This window comes from Pararge aegeria, chromosome 11 (genome assembly GCF_905163445.1).
Source record: "Pararge aegeria chromosome 11, ilParAegt1.1, whole genome shotgun sequence".
Classification (NCBI taxonomy): domain Eukaryota; kingdom Metazoa; phylum Arthropoda; class Insecta; order Lepidoptera; family Nymphalidae; genus Pararge; species Pararge aegeria.
In genome coordinates this window covers 17,662,966-17,677,092 of record NC_053190.1, presented here as the reverse complement: position 1 = coordinate 17,677,092, position 14,127 = coordinate 17,662,966, and the positions used below count along the sequence as shown (strand labels likewise).

Sequence of the window (14,127 nt, the reverse complement as noted above, 5' to 3'; positions counted from 1 at the left end):
TTAACGAAACCGAAGTTAAATAATTATATTTGACAGACTTTGACGGGCGACGATGTCTGTCAAATATTTTAAAATATTACTGCTTTTAGCGATGATAATAATAAAGAATAAATATACTACGACCAATACACACATCGCCATCTAGCCCCAAAGTAAGCGAAGCTCGTGTTATGGGTTCTAAGATAAGATAATAATAAGATAACACCCATACACTGATAAACATGAACCCCATGATAAGTTTTAGAGCATTGACCCACTATAAACATTAAGCTTAATTTGTTTTATACGTGAAAAGCAGTAAAATCTGTTCGGTGTTATTAATAATTTCTTCAATCTTTATACTCTCTACGCACGCTTCGCTCCGACACCGAAGCATCCTCAGATGTTGACTTTACAATGAAAAATTTTTTATGCTTACATTTCATAGTATATGATTGAATTCCGCAATGTAAAGCCTGCTTCTATACAATGCTTATGGAAAATACTTATTATTTTTTCAGGTGGGAGGCTTTAGCCGTGGCTAGTTACTACCCCACCGACTAAGACGTGCAGCTAAGCGATTTATTTTCCGGTGCGATGTCGTAGAAACCGATTAGAAGTATAACTACCATACTGCTTAACAGGTAAGCCCACTACCATCTTAGACTGCATCATCACTTATCACCATTGCAGTCAAGGGCTAACTTGTAGTGGAATAAAAAAAAACTTATTGGACCATATCACTACCAATCTTGTTATTTTTATGAGTTGACTCCTTACTGGTAAAATACGTCAATTTAGAGTTTACAGAATAATCGCCAAAAAACATACTAATAATTGTTATCATTTCATACGAATACAAATAATTGTTAGGTTAAAACAAGTTAATTTATCGCTTTGAACGTTTCGGAACTTAACAACGAGGAAACATAAATAAATGCGAAACAGTCGATGATACGATTTCAAGCTATTTATGTCTGTGACGTAAAAACAATGATGGATTCTAGTTTTGTTTACGTAGCGGTATCGTGTAAAGAGCATGATTTTGGCTGCATTGACTGATGATGACATGTCTATGAAACTATATATCTATGTTTGCGCTTATTATGATCATAATGAATCGATATTCGATTTGATATAAGGCGCCGGGGTGTTTACAGATGTGTTTTGGAGACGCTCTTGTTTCAAGAAAGTAATCGCTGTTTTATAGACGTCCGGAAATGTAATTAAAACTGTAATTTTTAGAATATCTAGCGAAGCGAAACAAAAAAAATTTCATACCGGTATTCGATCATAAACTCTTTTCGAAATCATTCCAGTTAAAGGTTTCATTTAACCGGTCAAATTGGAAAACCGTTTCTCGTTTGTTTTTGTTCAATTAACAGAAACTGTTTATACACTGCGCGGGGCCCGACACGTAACGTCAGAATATTAGAAATAATATAGAGAACTCTATGTTATTGCTCTATTATTGTGACACTATAAAATCTTCTTTACTTGAGATACATTTTTTCATATTTAAGGAATGGAAGTGCTTTGTTTTTGCACATCTAACTAGGCGCAGAAAGTAGAAAAGCAAGCTTAAGGTCTCTCTTAACTTTTTCGTTAAGCGTATCTCTAAAAAAACGTACTCATCAAATTATTTAAACTCGTAATAGCTGCTAGGTTAAATGTTCGATTGGAATAAATTAAAAAGTATTTAACTGCTATAGAAATACTCTTGATAATGAAACAATTTATTGTAATAAGAACTAATACTGCGATACTAGTTCAACCCACTTTTATTTCTACTGACGATCTAATAAAATTTAAAAACACAAAATCTGTTATTGCACCTTGACTTTGATAGTTAGATATCCTTTTGGAAATTTTTTAGGTTAAAATGAGTAGTTTAATTATGTGAGACATAATTTTTATGTATCATCAAGTTTTGCTGGGCAGACGGGTGGGTGATCGCAATAGATGGTAGTAGTAGCACAGAGGAAGCTTCTGCTCGCTCTCCGCTGTACCTTACCCATCCGACACCCGCGGAAAAAAGATGGGTGCAGGTGACCCCTATATTCTGATCACCGTCTCCACACGTCACAAGCTTGTTAACCGTAATATATTATCATGGCGTTTCACAAGATCAACATCAGTTACGTCAGATATGAAAGCAACATGTTCCGAGACCCAAATAGCATGTACGAGAATAGTGCCGACTGCAGTGCAAGGCTTAAGTCGGACGCCTGTCCTATATTAAAATAAACTGTAAGCCACTTCGTTAGAACACTGAAAAGTTGGACGGATTCGAGCAAAAATTTTCACAGTCATAATTTTTTCAGCGTATTAATAGTCTTATTTCTCGAACTGAGATTTTTCTTGCTGCTTCAATGAGTGTTGAGTTGACAATTTTCTTTTTATAACTACAACGTTTACTATCACATCTTGTGGTTACGACCGGGATCTAAAGGCTCTCAAAGAACGGGGCATAGCTAACTTCATAATTTGGAACTGAAATTGCTTTTGTATGAAAACCTAACGATTTTTGGCCCAACCTGGCAATTAAATTCAAGATCCCATGATGCTAAACTCCTAACCTCTATGCTGAACATGTTAACTACTTAACAAACGATACTACCTACTTTTAAAAATAATCTGAGACTCTGATGTAAACTGAATGTAGATAATACTTCATATCGAGATCAACGTGACGACGAAGATTTATTCATTTGTCAATTTAGAATAGAGTTGTGTTACTAAAGACATGGCTTTAGTAAAACAACTCTATTCTAAATTGTACGGTGATATACCTACCTTTGCCTTTTTCCTAAGAGAAAGAATAAAGAAAAAAAAGACTGTCGAATGACTAGTTTACGTCAAACTAACAGTCACCGTCTATACTGTCATCTGTAACCATGTAAATGGTTGAATTTGGAACATCCTAAATCTGATCTCCTACAACTAATAAGGTCAAAACATTACTCGGTAGAGCAATCGACAGATTGTATATAAAATGTTGTGTATTGTGTAATTATTACAAAAATACGTATTTAATTGCAAGCATGATGAAAAAAAGGATTATTTACAATGGAACTCACCCTAAGTCCTCCCTCCATTGCGTCAAGACTCTCGTCCGGGAGATCTGAGAGATTCGCTTGTACTATTTTGACTTCTTCGAGCAGCGTTTCAATATCGTTAGATAAGTCATCCTGAGAACACACCTCTAGATTAGCCACACTTAATGCATAGTCTGATTGATTGACAGAAGCTAAAATAGATTTTGATACTATTTATAACCGAGCTACAATTAAAGTCATCTATTTAACAAGTCTTTTAACAAAAACATCGGCTTAAACGTTTAGAACTCATTAAATTTTGATGCCGACAAAATCGTTACATTAAATATATATTATTTAATAATTTAAGAATCTTTCAAGCGGTAAGACGTCTGACGCAACCACTAGCAAAATCTATTTTGGCATCTGTGTGTAACAAGCGATAGGTATAAGGGTGTAAAACAGCATTCCATTATGCGAAAACTAAAATCGAAAATAGGAACTATATGGATTGTTATTAGATGATGATAGATCAAAGTAATTCGGTTTACAACTGTGAAATACGCCTTTAAGATAGTTCCTGTCATCGAATTTCAAAGGACAACATCAAAACAATGAAAACAACATCAAGAAAAAATTAATTATTGGTTGGCATGACATGCTTGGTTCACAATTTAACATTCGTGGGAATTCATTCCGTTAAACATCACAATATAGGCGCAAAACTAGAAAAAAATCCGCATGGGTTCAATAAATCTCAAAAAAAAATAAAAAAATCGGTCCATATAACGTGTTATACGATTAAAAACATGAAATTCATATCTAAACTATTCATCTCAGTAACAAAAAAATGACTAAGCAACTATGCATCTAAATTATAAATAACAAAAGAGTTTTGTTGTTCTGTGTGCAGCATTGTGTGCTACATTGAGAAGCTGTACTTCACGTTTATAATACAAGCAAACAAATCGATACGGAATGTAAACAATACTTCATTCTTCAAAACACAATTAGCAAATAAAAAACAAAATACATGAACTTTTAATCAAACAATTTGCATATACCTTTATATGACTGAATTTTTGAAATTCTAGAAGTATAGTTTTCCTTTTTGTCTACAAATTCTTGACTGAGGATTTCTATGTAATATTGACAACCCTTTTAAATAATCACAACTTTTGAGTTTAACCTAATATTGTGATTATGTCAAGCCCGAAAAAGCATCTAAAATACAATGAAAGCGTCATAACTGTCTTTCGTCTTGTAGGAGTAAAATTACCCAAAAGAAAATTGCAACTTTACTACAAGGGTAATAAATGAAAAAGTCGTTCAAATAAAACAAGATTATCAACATTTTATTAAAATGTTTATTATCACCATAACAAATTAAAATAATTACTCATGCTTCTATTTCGTTTGACTAGACATGACTAGATTCGTAGATAGCACATTAGATAATAAAATGATTAAGAGTTGAAAACAGAATTTTTAAATACCTTTACCCAATAGATACTTCTTACCAGGATTTCGCTACTACAAGACGATCGGCAGATTGGCACGACAATAATATACAATATAAATTTTTGTAATAAGTGAAATTATAAATTTTGTGAGAATATCATGCCAAACGTAAATTAAAAAGTATAATATTTTACAATACGACTGTAGCTCAGTCACCTTGGCTGCTTTCCGGATCTTCTCTTGGCGAGGCTCCTCCTGCTTAGGGGTGGGTTGGGTATCGGGCTTGAGGGATAGGGCTGTTAGTGTATCCTCTGGCATATCATAACCTAATTGGGACGTGCTCTCATTTATCTGACCCATCAGAGAATCACTTGGCGTTTCTAAACTTAAATATGAGCTTTGATCTTTCCAACTACATATGCCACCTGGGAGGTCCATGGAAATATAATTGGAATCCGAAAGAGTATTATTCGATTGGCGTGGATTCTTTTCTTCTGTATCGGAAGAACGGCCAAACCCACCACCAGGGTCACGGTCTTTATCGTTTTGGTCATTTATTTCAATGGTTTGATCATCAATTTTATTTTTCAATTTATTTGCAATGGACGTAAAATATTGACATTCGGCGTCATGGTAAATATGTTTTTCGAGCCAAAACGAGTTATCGTTATTAAGATTATTTTCCAAGTTTATGTATTCTCCATTTGGGGTTGCAAGTTTATCTAGCGGGGTGGTTAATTTAACAAAACTCAAACTATTTCGTTCGCCTAATGTTTTTTCCGCATCATCTGTCGCAGATTTATCAAGCCAAAATGTATCTGATTTTATATTTGATAATTTGTTAGTAACAAGTTTAGCAGCGTTAGTATTTGTGGGTTCAGAATCAATTGCATGCTTGTGGGAGGTGTCTGTAAGTAATGGTTTGTCTTGTTTGAATTGCACGCAATTTTCTGTTTCAGCTAAAGATATTTCTGAATCTTCTAAGTCAATCATATTAACAATAATGTGATCATCACCATCTAAAATAGTGTCCTCATCAGTAATATTTACATTATCGGAGTTGTCTATTAACTCTTGTGCTTTCAAAGATTCCAGGAAAGGTACAATATTTTTTAACACTTTATCTCCTTTTATAGAAGCACTTGTTTCTGGAACCTTATCAGTATCTGCAGGCACTAAATGTTTTTCTGGATCCGGTGAAGCAAGTATAGGACTCATATTACAAAACATTTCATCCTCATCCATTGATACATTTAAACCAGAATTTTCATTTTCTGGCAAAAGCATTTCTTCAATTTCTCTCTGTAAATCTGCCATTTTATTTTCAAGAGATTGTTCCTCGGATAATTTTTCATTTTTCGTTTGTAAAACTTCGATTTCTTCTGTAATATTTTGATGTTTTTTAATGTCTGTCAAATCATGTGACTTTTGTTTTCGTACTGTATCTTCTAAAGGAATATTGGATTCACAGTCTTTCTCATCTGTATGAACTTCGTCTAATATAATTTTTGATTTTTTCATGTCATCCTCATTTATTTCAACAGTTAGGTTTTCAGTCATATACCTTAAGTCATCTAGTACAGTAGGATCAGTTTTCCAAAACTGAGCATCTGCATAAAATCTATCTTTTAGTGGCGTTTGTTGCAATTCTGGTGTAGACAATGGTGTTCTTACAATTTTTAGAGTTTCAGGGGCAGATTTTATATTGCCTGGCTGTGACAAAGTTACCTCTTTCGATAGAGAAACATCGGACGAATCACCAACTTTCTTATCTTTTTTCTTCCTCTTTTTTTGGCTTACAGATTCTTGTTGTTGTTGCACTAATTCAGTATTTTCAGAAAGTTGTCGTTCTGTTTCTTGAACAGATGTATTTTCAATAGGTTTGATTGTATTTTCTTTTGATTTTGATTTTTTCTTCTTATCCTTTTTCACAGGAAGCTTTTCTTCATCTGAAGTACTTAAAGCTACCTGTATTGATGAACATGTGATATCTCGATTTTTAGAAGAACGACTCTTTTTATTTTTTTTAATTCTATCTTTTTCTTCTGAAGATGGCTGATTTTGAACTGATTCATATTCCGGATTTAAAGTACTTGTTAGTACATCAAATTTATTTTCCGATTTATCACGAGAAAACTCAACAGGTTTTGATGTTGAAGTTGAGCGAGTTTCACGGGATCTGGACCTAGATCTCGATCTTCGATGTCTGTCTACTTTGATAAATCCGTCATCATCAACTTGGACTTCAGATTTCTTATTTTCATTATCTGATTCTTCTACAAATATAACAGGGGCTTTTTGTGGCTGAGTACTTTCTTCGCCAAGTTTAGCCCAAGAGCTTTGACTTATATTACATTCTTTTAGCTGTTCATGAATAGTTATTCTTATTTGTTGGTCAAAGTTTTCATCAGTCTTTTTAAAAGTTTTTGATGTTTCAGATGATTTGTCGTCCAATGAGACTAATCCCTCAGAAAGAACATGAGCATATGATTTTCCATCTTCAGCCATCTTGACCCAAATATTTTCATCGACCGGTACATCTGTAACAATTTGTCCTACACTAGAAATCTTTTCAACGGCTGCAACATTCTTCTTGTCTTGATCCTTTTTCTTTTTTTTGTTCTTCTTTGATTTCGATTCTTTAAGATCACTTTGATCAAGCTCTACTGGTTTTTTCAAATTTGTGCTAATATCTTCCAATATTTGATCCTGGGATTCTTTTTGTAGTTTTTTACTCTTTGTTAATACAGATGAATAAGATGGAAGACCTGTTACATCTTCCATTGGTATTTGAGGTTCTGTCTTATCTTCATCTGTTAATACTAGTGTGTCAGGCAGTTTATCTAAATTCGATTTACAAATTTCTTGTTTAGTATCAGCTGGAGGTAATTTGTTGTCATTCTGACCTATTTCAATAGATTTAAACATATAAGAAGGTCTAAATTCTGGTGCATCAGCTGATAGATTAGAGTACAAAACTGTGTTTGTGTACGAAGGTTTGAATTCAGGAATGGAATCGATTTCGGGTAAAAGATCATGCAAACTATGTATGGGAGACTTTTCAGGACGCGCTGTGTTAGAATCTGCGTCAGTTACATTAAAACCTTTGTTAGTAACGATTACATTTTTAGTTGTTTTAATTTCATCATGAGTAGGTTTATTTGATTCCGATAAATTATTATCCGTACTTATCATGTCAGTAAGACGTGGATGCGTATCAATAGTTTGTAAATTCTCTGACGAGGATTTGGCTAATCTAGCATTTTTACAATCAATAGGTGCTGACAAAGCAATTCTGCCGGGCTCATTCTGGAACTCAATATTTCTTGGAAGTGGTTGCGTAAGATTATTTTCTTGTAATGTTGACGCATCAGGAATAATCTCAAAATCTGTTTCAAATTCAAAATCGTGCACATTTGGTGGAGCATTTGTGATTCGGCCTTCATCTAAGTTAGATGCTTGTGTGGTTTCTGAAACTACTAAAATTCTTTCCTGTTCGCTAGCAATTTCTCTGTTTGTTGATTGATAGGTAATATTTTGAATTGGTGAATCAATTAACTTAAATGTATCTTCGACAATGTCAGATGATTCAACGATTTGGTTTTTATTTTTCGTTTCAATACTATCATCAAATGTTGTCGCTTCGTCTATAACATCTATTAATACAAATTCGTCCTCATCTTGTATTGAAAATCGTTTATCAACAAAAGCTTCCGTAGTTAGTCGATTTTCCGTTTGTTGGTTTAGCAATGATTCTTTCAGACCGCTAAATACTACTGGCACAAGTGAGTCACTAATATCGTCTATCTTTAAAATAGATGTGCCGTCCTGTGTTTCTTCTTTATTTTGATTTTTATTATTTTCATTTACAATTTCATGAATCACAGGGTTTGTTTCTTCGATATTTGATATTACATTGCTGATAAAATCAGTAGTATATGTAGAATTCATATTTTGAGACATTACTTTCTCTTCTAATACTTCTAAAAGAGCGTCCTCAGCAGCTAAGGGCTGGTTAGTTTCTTGGCGTGGTGATTCTATTGAAATATCTTTTTCATAAGTAAATTTTGTTGTTTTCTGATTTATATCTGATTCTTGAACGTTAACTTCCTCTATATGATGACTGCTAAATGAATCAATTTTCATATTAATTTTTGTGTCCATATTTTTGCGACTTGCAGAAGATGCATAAAGATATTCAGCGTCGCAAATTTGATAGTAAGGGTGATTAGGTATGTCAAAGAAAAGTTCCATATTCCTTGATACTGTATTGGCAGTATTTTCAGGCATAGCTTTGTTCACGATACTTTCCTCACAGATTTTAGGTTTGCTACTATTTAAAGCATCCTTATGGACTAAATCTGATTGCATGGCCCTTTGAGAAGAAAGTTCTGATAAAATGTTGTCAATTTTCTGCGACTGAATATAATCATTTTTAACCTTCCGAGAAGTTACAAGTAACTTCTCAGCATCATCGATATCATGGTAACTAAATCTTGGTACTTCAACTATAGTTTCTTTATAACTAGATTTTATTTTATCTTCATATGAGCTTGAATTACCAGGTCTGATGATATGATGTGCATTGTAGTCATTTGTAGCTATTTCTTCTGGATATAATTTTAGGTCATCTGATTTAGCAAAAGCAAGCAGTGACTGTTTAAGTTCAGAATCCAAAATTAATTCTATATTACTGCCACTAGGTTGTGATAAAATATTTGCAAGCATAATATCTGCATCCTTGATATCAATATAATTCTGCACAGGAAAGTTGTCGTTTAGTATATTCTGCTCATATGGGATTCTCTCATGATTCTCATCAGTATTTTGTTCTGATTGAGTTTTCTCCAAAGTTTGTAAGATATCAGTCATTGTACAGGACAGTTCTTCAGATGGTGATCGTTGAAAAATCGCAACTGACTCATTCAGGGTTTTTTCTGAATTGTTTTCTTCATTTAAATCGTTTCTTAGTATTGATGTTGTTTTTTGAGGTAAAGCCAATAAGCGTTCTGCATCTGACATATGATGAAAGCTAGACTGCAAAGGCTCGGAACTAAGTGTTTTTGTATTTTTATCCTTTTGTTCTGTGACTTTTGTACTCTCCGTTTTGCTTGTATTTTCGGCTGAATCATCAGCAACCAATATATCAAAGTCTTTTTCGCACTGATTTTCACTACTTGAAGTGTTTGATTTTATAGAGTTTAATGTTCCTAACACATTTTCAGCAGCTGATATTTCTTGATAATTAAATTTAGGAGTTTCCTTTATTAAATCTCTATCTATTTCTTTTAGGTCTATAATTGCTTCAGGTTTTAGTGTTTTCGTTCGTTCTTGTTCCGTTTTAGTAGAGTTTAATGCATTTTGACAGTATGATATTTCAGTAATACTATCAGTTTCTCCTAAATCTAATATGTTATCTTTTATATTAGATTTTTCTCTAGATGCCGAAGTTTTTAAGCTAGCATATTTGTTTTCAGCGTCAGCTAAATCTTGGTAATTAAAACTATTTCCTTTTTCGTTAATTATTCTTATAGAATTCTGGGATAAATCACTAGAAAATTCGTTTTTTAAATCTTGTCTTAATTCATGATGTATTCCTGTCTGTAGATTTGCATTCATAGTCATATCAACCGTTTTACAAATGCTTATAGGTTGTAAATCTTTGTCTGGGCCAGAAGAAAACCCTTGTTCCTTAGGTATCTTATTCTTATTGATAGAATCTGAAGATATTTCAACATATCCGTGGCCACCCACAGTTTCATCACTTTTAATTATTAAAGATTTTTCACGTTCATTTACCATTAATTGACAGTACTCGTAATCTAGTTGCTGGAAATCGCAACCAATTGAATATATTTTTATCTCATCAGCAAGATCTTTATATGAAATTGGTTTTAAGCTTGATTCTGGTCTTTTTCTTTCTTGAACAGATCCAAATATAACTTGTTCAAGAATTTCATCTTCACATTCATTTGAATTTGATTCAGGCAGAACAGTTTTATCAATGGGAGTTTGTTCAATAATCAGGTCCTTTTGGGTATCTAAGATGTCATTTTTTTCTTTATTTGGTTCATCAAGTTGTTTGTTTTCCAAATCAATTTTTGAAAAAGCGTTGACTTGCAATTTATTTTTTGTATCCTGTGAACGATCTTCCATTTCATGTAATATGTCAACAACTTCATTAGGGTCAGAGTTTGAGCTTTCCACAAATTCTGTACATACTCCTGTTGCAGGTATAGAATCACTAAATGCAATACTTTCTTCATATTTAGCTTGTGAGATATCTGCCTCAGTTTTATCTTGCTCAACAACTTTATTTTCAATATTTTTATCTATCCTATCTGTTTCTTTTTCCATATTAGTAGCTAAACCAGGCGTGGTTGTATCAACTTCAATGGAAGAATCCTCTAATGAGTTATTTTTACTGCGAAAGATTTTTACAGTCCTAATAGGAGGTAGTTTTTTCTCCTCGTGTGTTATAAGATATATGGTACGGGTTTCTTGATCCGGTTCAATTGGTTTAAATTGGGTGATTTCTTGTACCACACTTCCTTCGCTTTCTTTATGAGAATCAGTAAAAAAGAATTTATCATTGTTATTCTGTTCATTTATTGAACTCATTAAACACGTTTCTGTTTGGGATTCACTAGTTTGTGGAAAATGTATTTCTGTACTGGACGCGATAGTTGTTTCTGAGGCCATTGTTTTTTCGGTAGGAATTTCCAAATCCTCAGTACTGTGAGTACCTTTTTGCGGGACAGGTGCTTCTAATAAAATCGTCACTTCAGACGCAATTTGCTCTGGATTATTCTCAATATTTGATTCTTCCATTGATTCGGTTATTGGTTCAAAAGTTGACTCCGTATCTTCTTCTGCCATCAAAGTATTCCAATCCATAGTAACAATACTGCTTTTAACAGTTTCTACAAGATTTTCTGTAACAGTATCACTTGGATAAACCTCATCAAGAGTATTTTCAATTTCAAGAGTTTTATCCTTTGTTTTTCGTTTACTCTTGTCAATTTTTTCAATTTCTTTTAACGCTTTATCTATATCATCCTCTACATGATGTTTTACTTTCTTGCTTTTTGACTTTTTTTTAGGTAGTTTAGTCTCTTTGTTTGCGCTTTCCTGTGTATATTCAGATAGATTACTATTTGAAATATTTTTTTCTTCTGTATGTTGGTCTTTTGTATCAGATTTCTTTGGTTTTACTTTCTTTTGTTGTTCAATAATATTGTCCACTTTTGTCTTCGTTAAAGGCTTCTGCTGCGGTTTTTCAATATCTATACTAATGGTATCACCTACTGAGGGTTCATTTAAGAGTGCCCCAGAACCACTAATATCACTTTGTTTAACTGATTCAAGTTGGTTAGAATCTTTTGTGAATATGTTCAGATTAACAGTTGAAGTTAAAAGCTGATTTTGAGTGTCATCGTGTTTTTTTTGTTTCGGTTTTTTCTTTTGTTTTTCCGCTCTCATTTCCATATTTTCTGATGGTTTATCTAAAATATTAACGTTTTCCAACGTTTTATCACTAATTGGATAATTTATTTGCGAATCGAGTGGTTTCTCATCACATGCAATTATTTCATTGGGTGCACCTTTACGACGACTTTCCTTATTACTTGAAAATCCTTCTGACAACTGTGGTTTTTCTACTGTAGGTCCAGCAAATTCTACAGCGTCATATATTTCAGAGGTTTGTAAACCTATTGGGCCTTGTTTTGAAAGCTCACCCTTTTCTAAATTATCAACTAATGATGATTTTAGATTTTCGTAGGATTCCACAAACGTTTCGGTTTGTATTGATGTTTCATCTATTGTAAACTCAGTCGCAGATTTCTTAATCTTATCCGGTTTTTGACCTTTCTTTTTTCTACCTTTACTGGTAGAAGGACCATCTGTTTCTTTTGATTCTGTTTTAGAATCCATTACATTTAATGTTGGTATTATTTCTCGTAACTCTGAGGTACTTTCTTTACTTTTATCTCGAGTATCTTTAGCTTTTTTCTTTTTTTGTTTTTCAGACTCCTCGATTTCTTTCAGAGCCTTTTCAATTTCATCTGGTACCTCTTTATTTTTTTTTACTTTTTGCTTTTTCTTATTTTTCTTTTGTTCACCTTCCCTGTTATCGATTAACGGTGTTTCTGTTGCTGCAATATTATCGGAAACAGGACTTATATTTTGAACCGGCGTGTCATGCTCAATCAATTCCATGGTACTGAGTACAGGAGTATTGTCTACCTCTACAAACTCAGGATTATCATCAAATTCTTGCACTTCAATAACCTTTTTTGATATTTTTTTCTTCTTTGTCATTTGGATATCATATGTTTTCTGTAATGAACGTTTATCAGGAGCTCTACGCTGTCTAGGCATGTCTCTCGATCGACTGCGTTGAGAAGGCTTTTCTTGCCTCTGATTTTTCGATTTAGGATCTTTTATTTGATTTTTGTGTTCACACTGTGTTAATGCAGATTTTTCAACCTCAACCACGATTTCTTTAACCATTTCAACTTGTGCCACTTGTGGTTTTGGTAAAGATGTTATATATTGAGCGTTCGCTTGTTTACGCAAACCAAGAGCAAGTATTTCCGCATATGATAAATCTTGAGAACGATATTTTGCTGATGGGCTCAATGACCTATCATAATAATCCAAAGATTCTGTCTCTTTTATGGATTGGGGCGAAATGTCGTCAATCTGCGGAGTTAAAGTTGGTGCTTTGATTTCACTTTGACTATATTCAATCGACTTCTGCGAATAACAATCTGATATTTCACGCGTGTCAGTGTCATAATATACATCTGCGTCACTCACGAACGCATCACTCTCACTTATTTCGCATACGATTTCACTAAAGCCTTGCACTGGCTCACTGCATTCGACCGGCTTTGTATCCGGTCGCACTGCACTGATTATTTCACTTTGATAAGTTTCCTCTGGGCTCGTGTTTCTAGAGCGGGAACGTTGTCTCTCGGGCTCGTAAGGCATTCTGTGCAAAAGGAGCCGCTGAGTGCTCGGGGCTCGCTCGGCCGGCGAGGCGGAGCGGGAGCCCTGGCCCTTGACTATCTCGGCGTAGGTGGTGCCGCCCGGCAGCCAGGCGGGGCTATGCGGACGCGCGGCTAGCGTGGGCACGGCAAGCGCGGCGCGGGGCCGCCGCTCGGGTGAGCGCGGGCGCCGGTTGGCGCGCGCGCTGGCGCCGCTCGACACGAGCATGGCCAGAGTGGCGGCCGGGTCTTCCTCGCTCGGCATGCTGAAGTACGGGTCGAGCTCGTAGATGTTGCGAGTCAGCTCTTCGATACGCCGCACGACCTCCTGATACGCAAGTACGGACATACAAGATTTAGAGTGGATTCGGTGGGTGTTAAGAATGTTCGATGAAAGCTGAGGCTCATGAAAGGAAACGACAGTGATTGCGATATCGAGTACGTATATTTCGTAATCTTTAAAAAAATATAATAGGAATAGACGATCGAGACTTAAAGCTAGGTTTGACGCGTTACGCGTCCCGCAGCGGGTCGGCGTCCGGACCGCCGCGCTGCACTAGCAGCTTGATCCTCTCGTTACGCGCTTGGATTTTGCTCTGCAGCGACTTTACTCTCTCGCGACATTCCTATCAGAGGATATCGGCAGATTCGGTTAG

General features: G+C 34.7%; 1 protein-coding gene across 7 annotated transcripts in view; it reads right to left on the bottom strand.

Annotated features, from left to right (window-relative positions):
• Window positions 1-14,127, bottom strand: part of LOC120627573 (nesprin-1) — a 233,921-nt gene that overhangs the window by 57,398 nt on the left and 162,396 nt on the right. For 6 of the 7 annotated variants that reach the window (XM_039895576.1, XM_039895578.1, XM_039895577.1 and 3 more), the window contains 2 exons: window positions 4,695-13,799; window positions 3,060-3,170 (listed from right to left, as the gene is read on the bottom strand). In XM_039895576.1, coding sequence (XP_039751510.1) covers window positions 3,060-3,170; window positions 4,695-13,799 — 9,216 coding nt within the window. The remainder of the gene's footprint in view (window positions 1-3,059; window positions 3,171-4,694; window positions 13,800-14,127) is intronic. The other variant, XM_039895581.1, reaches the window with a different exon arrangement.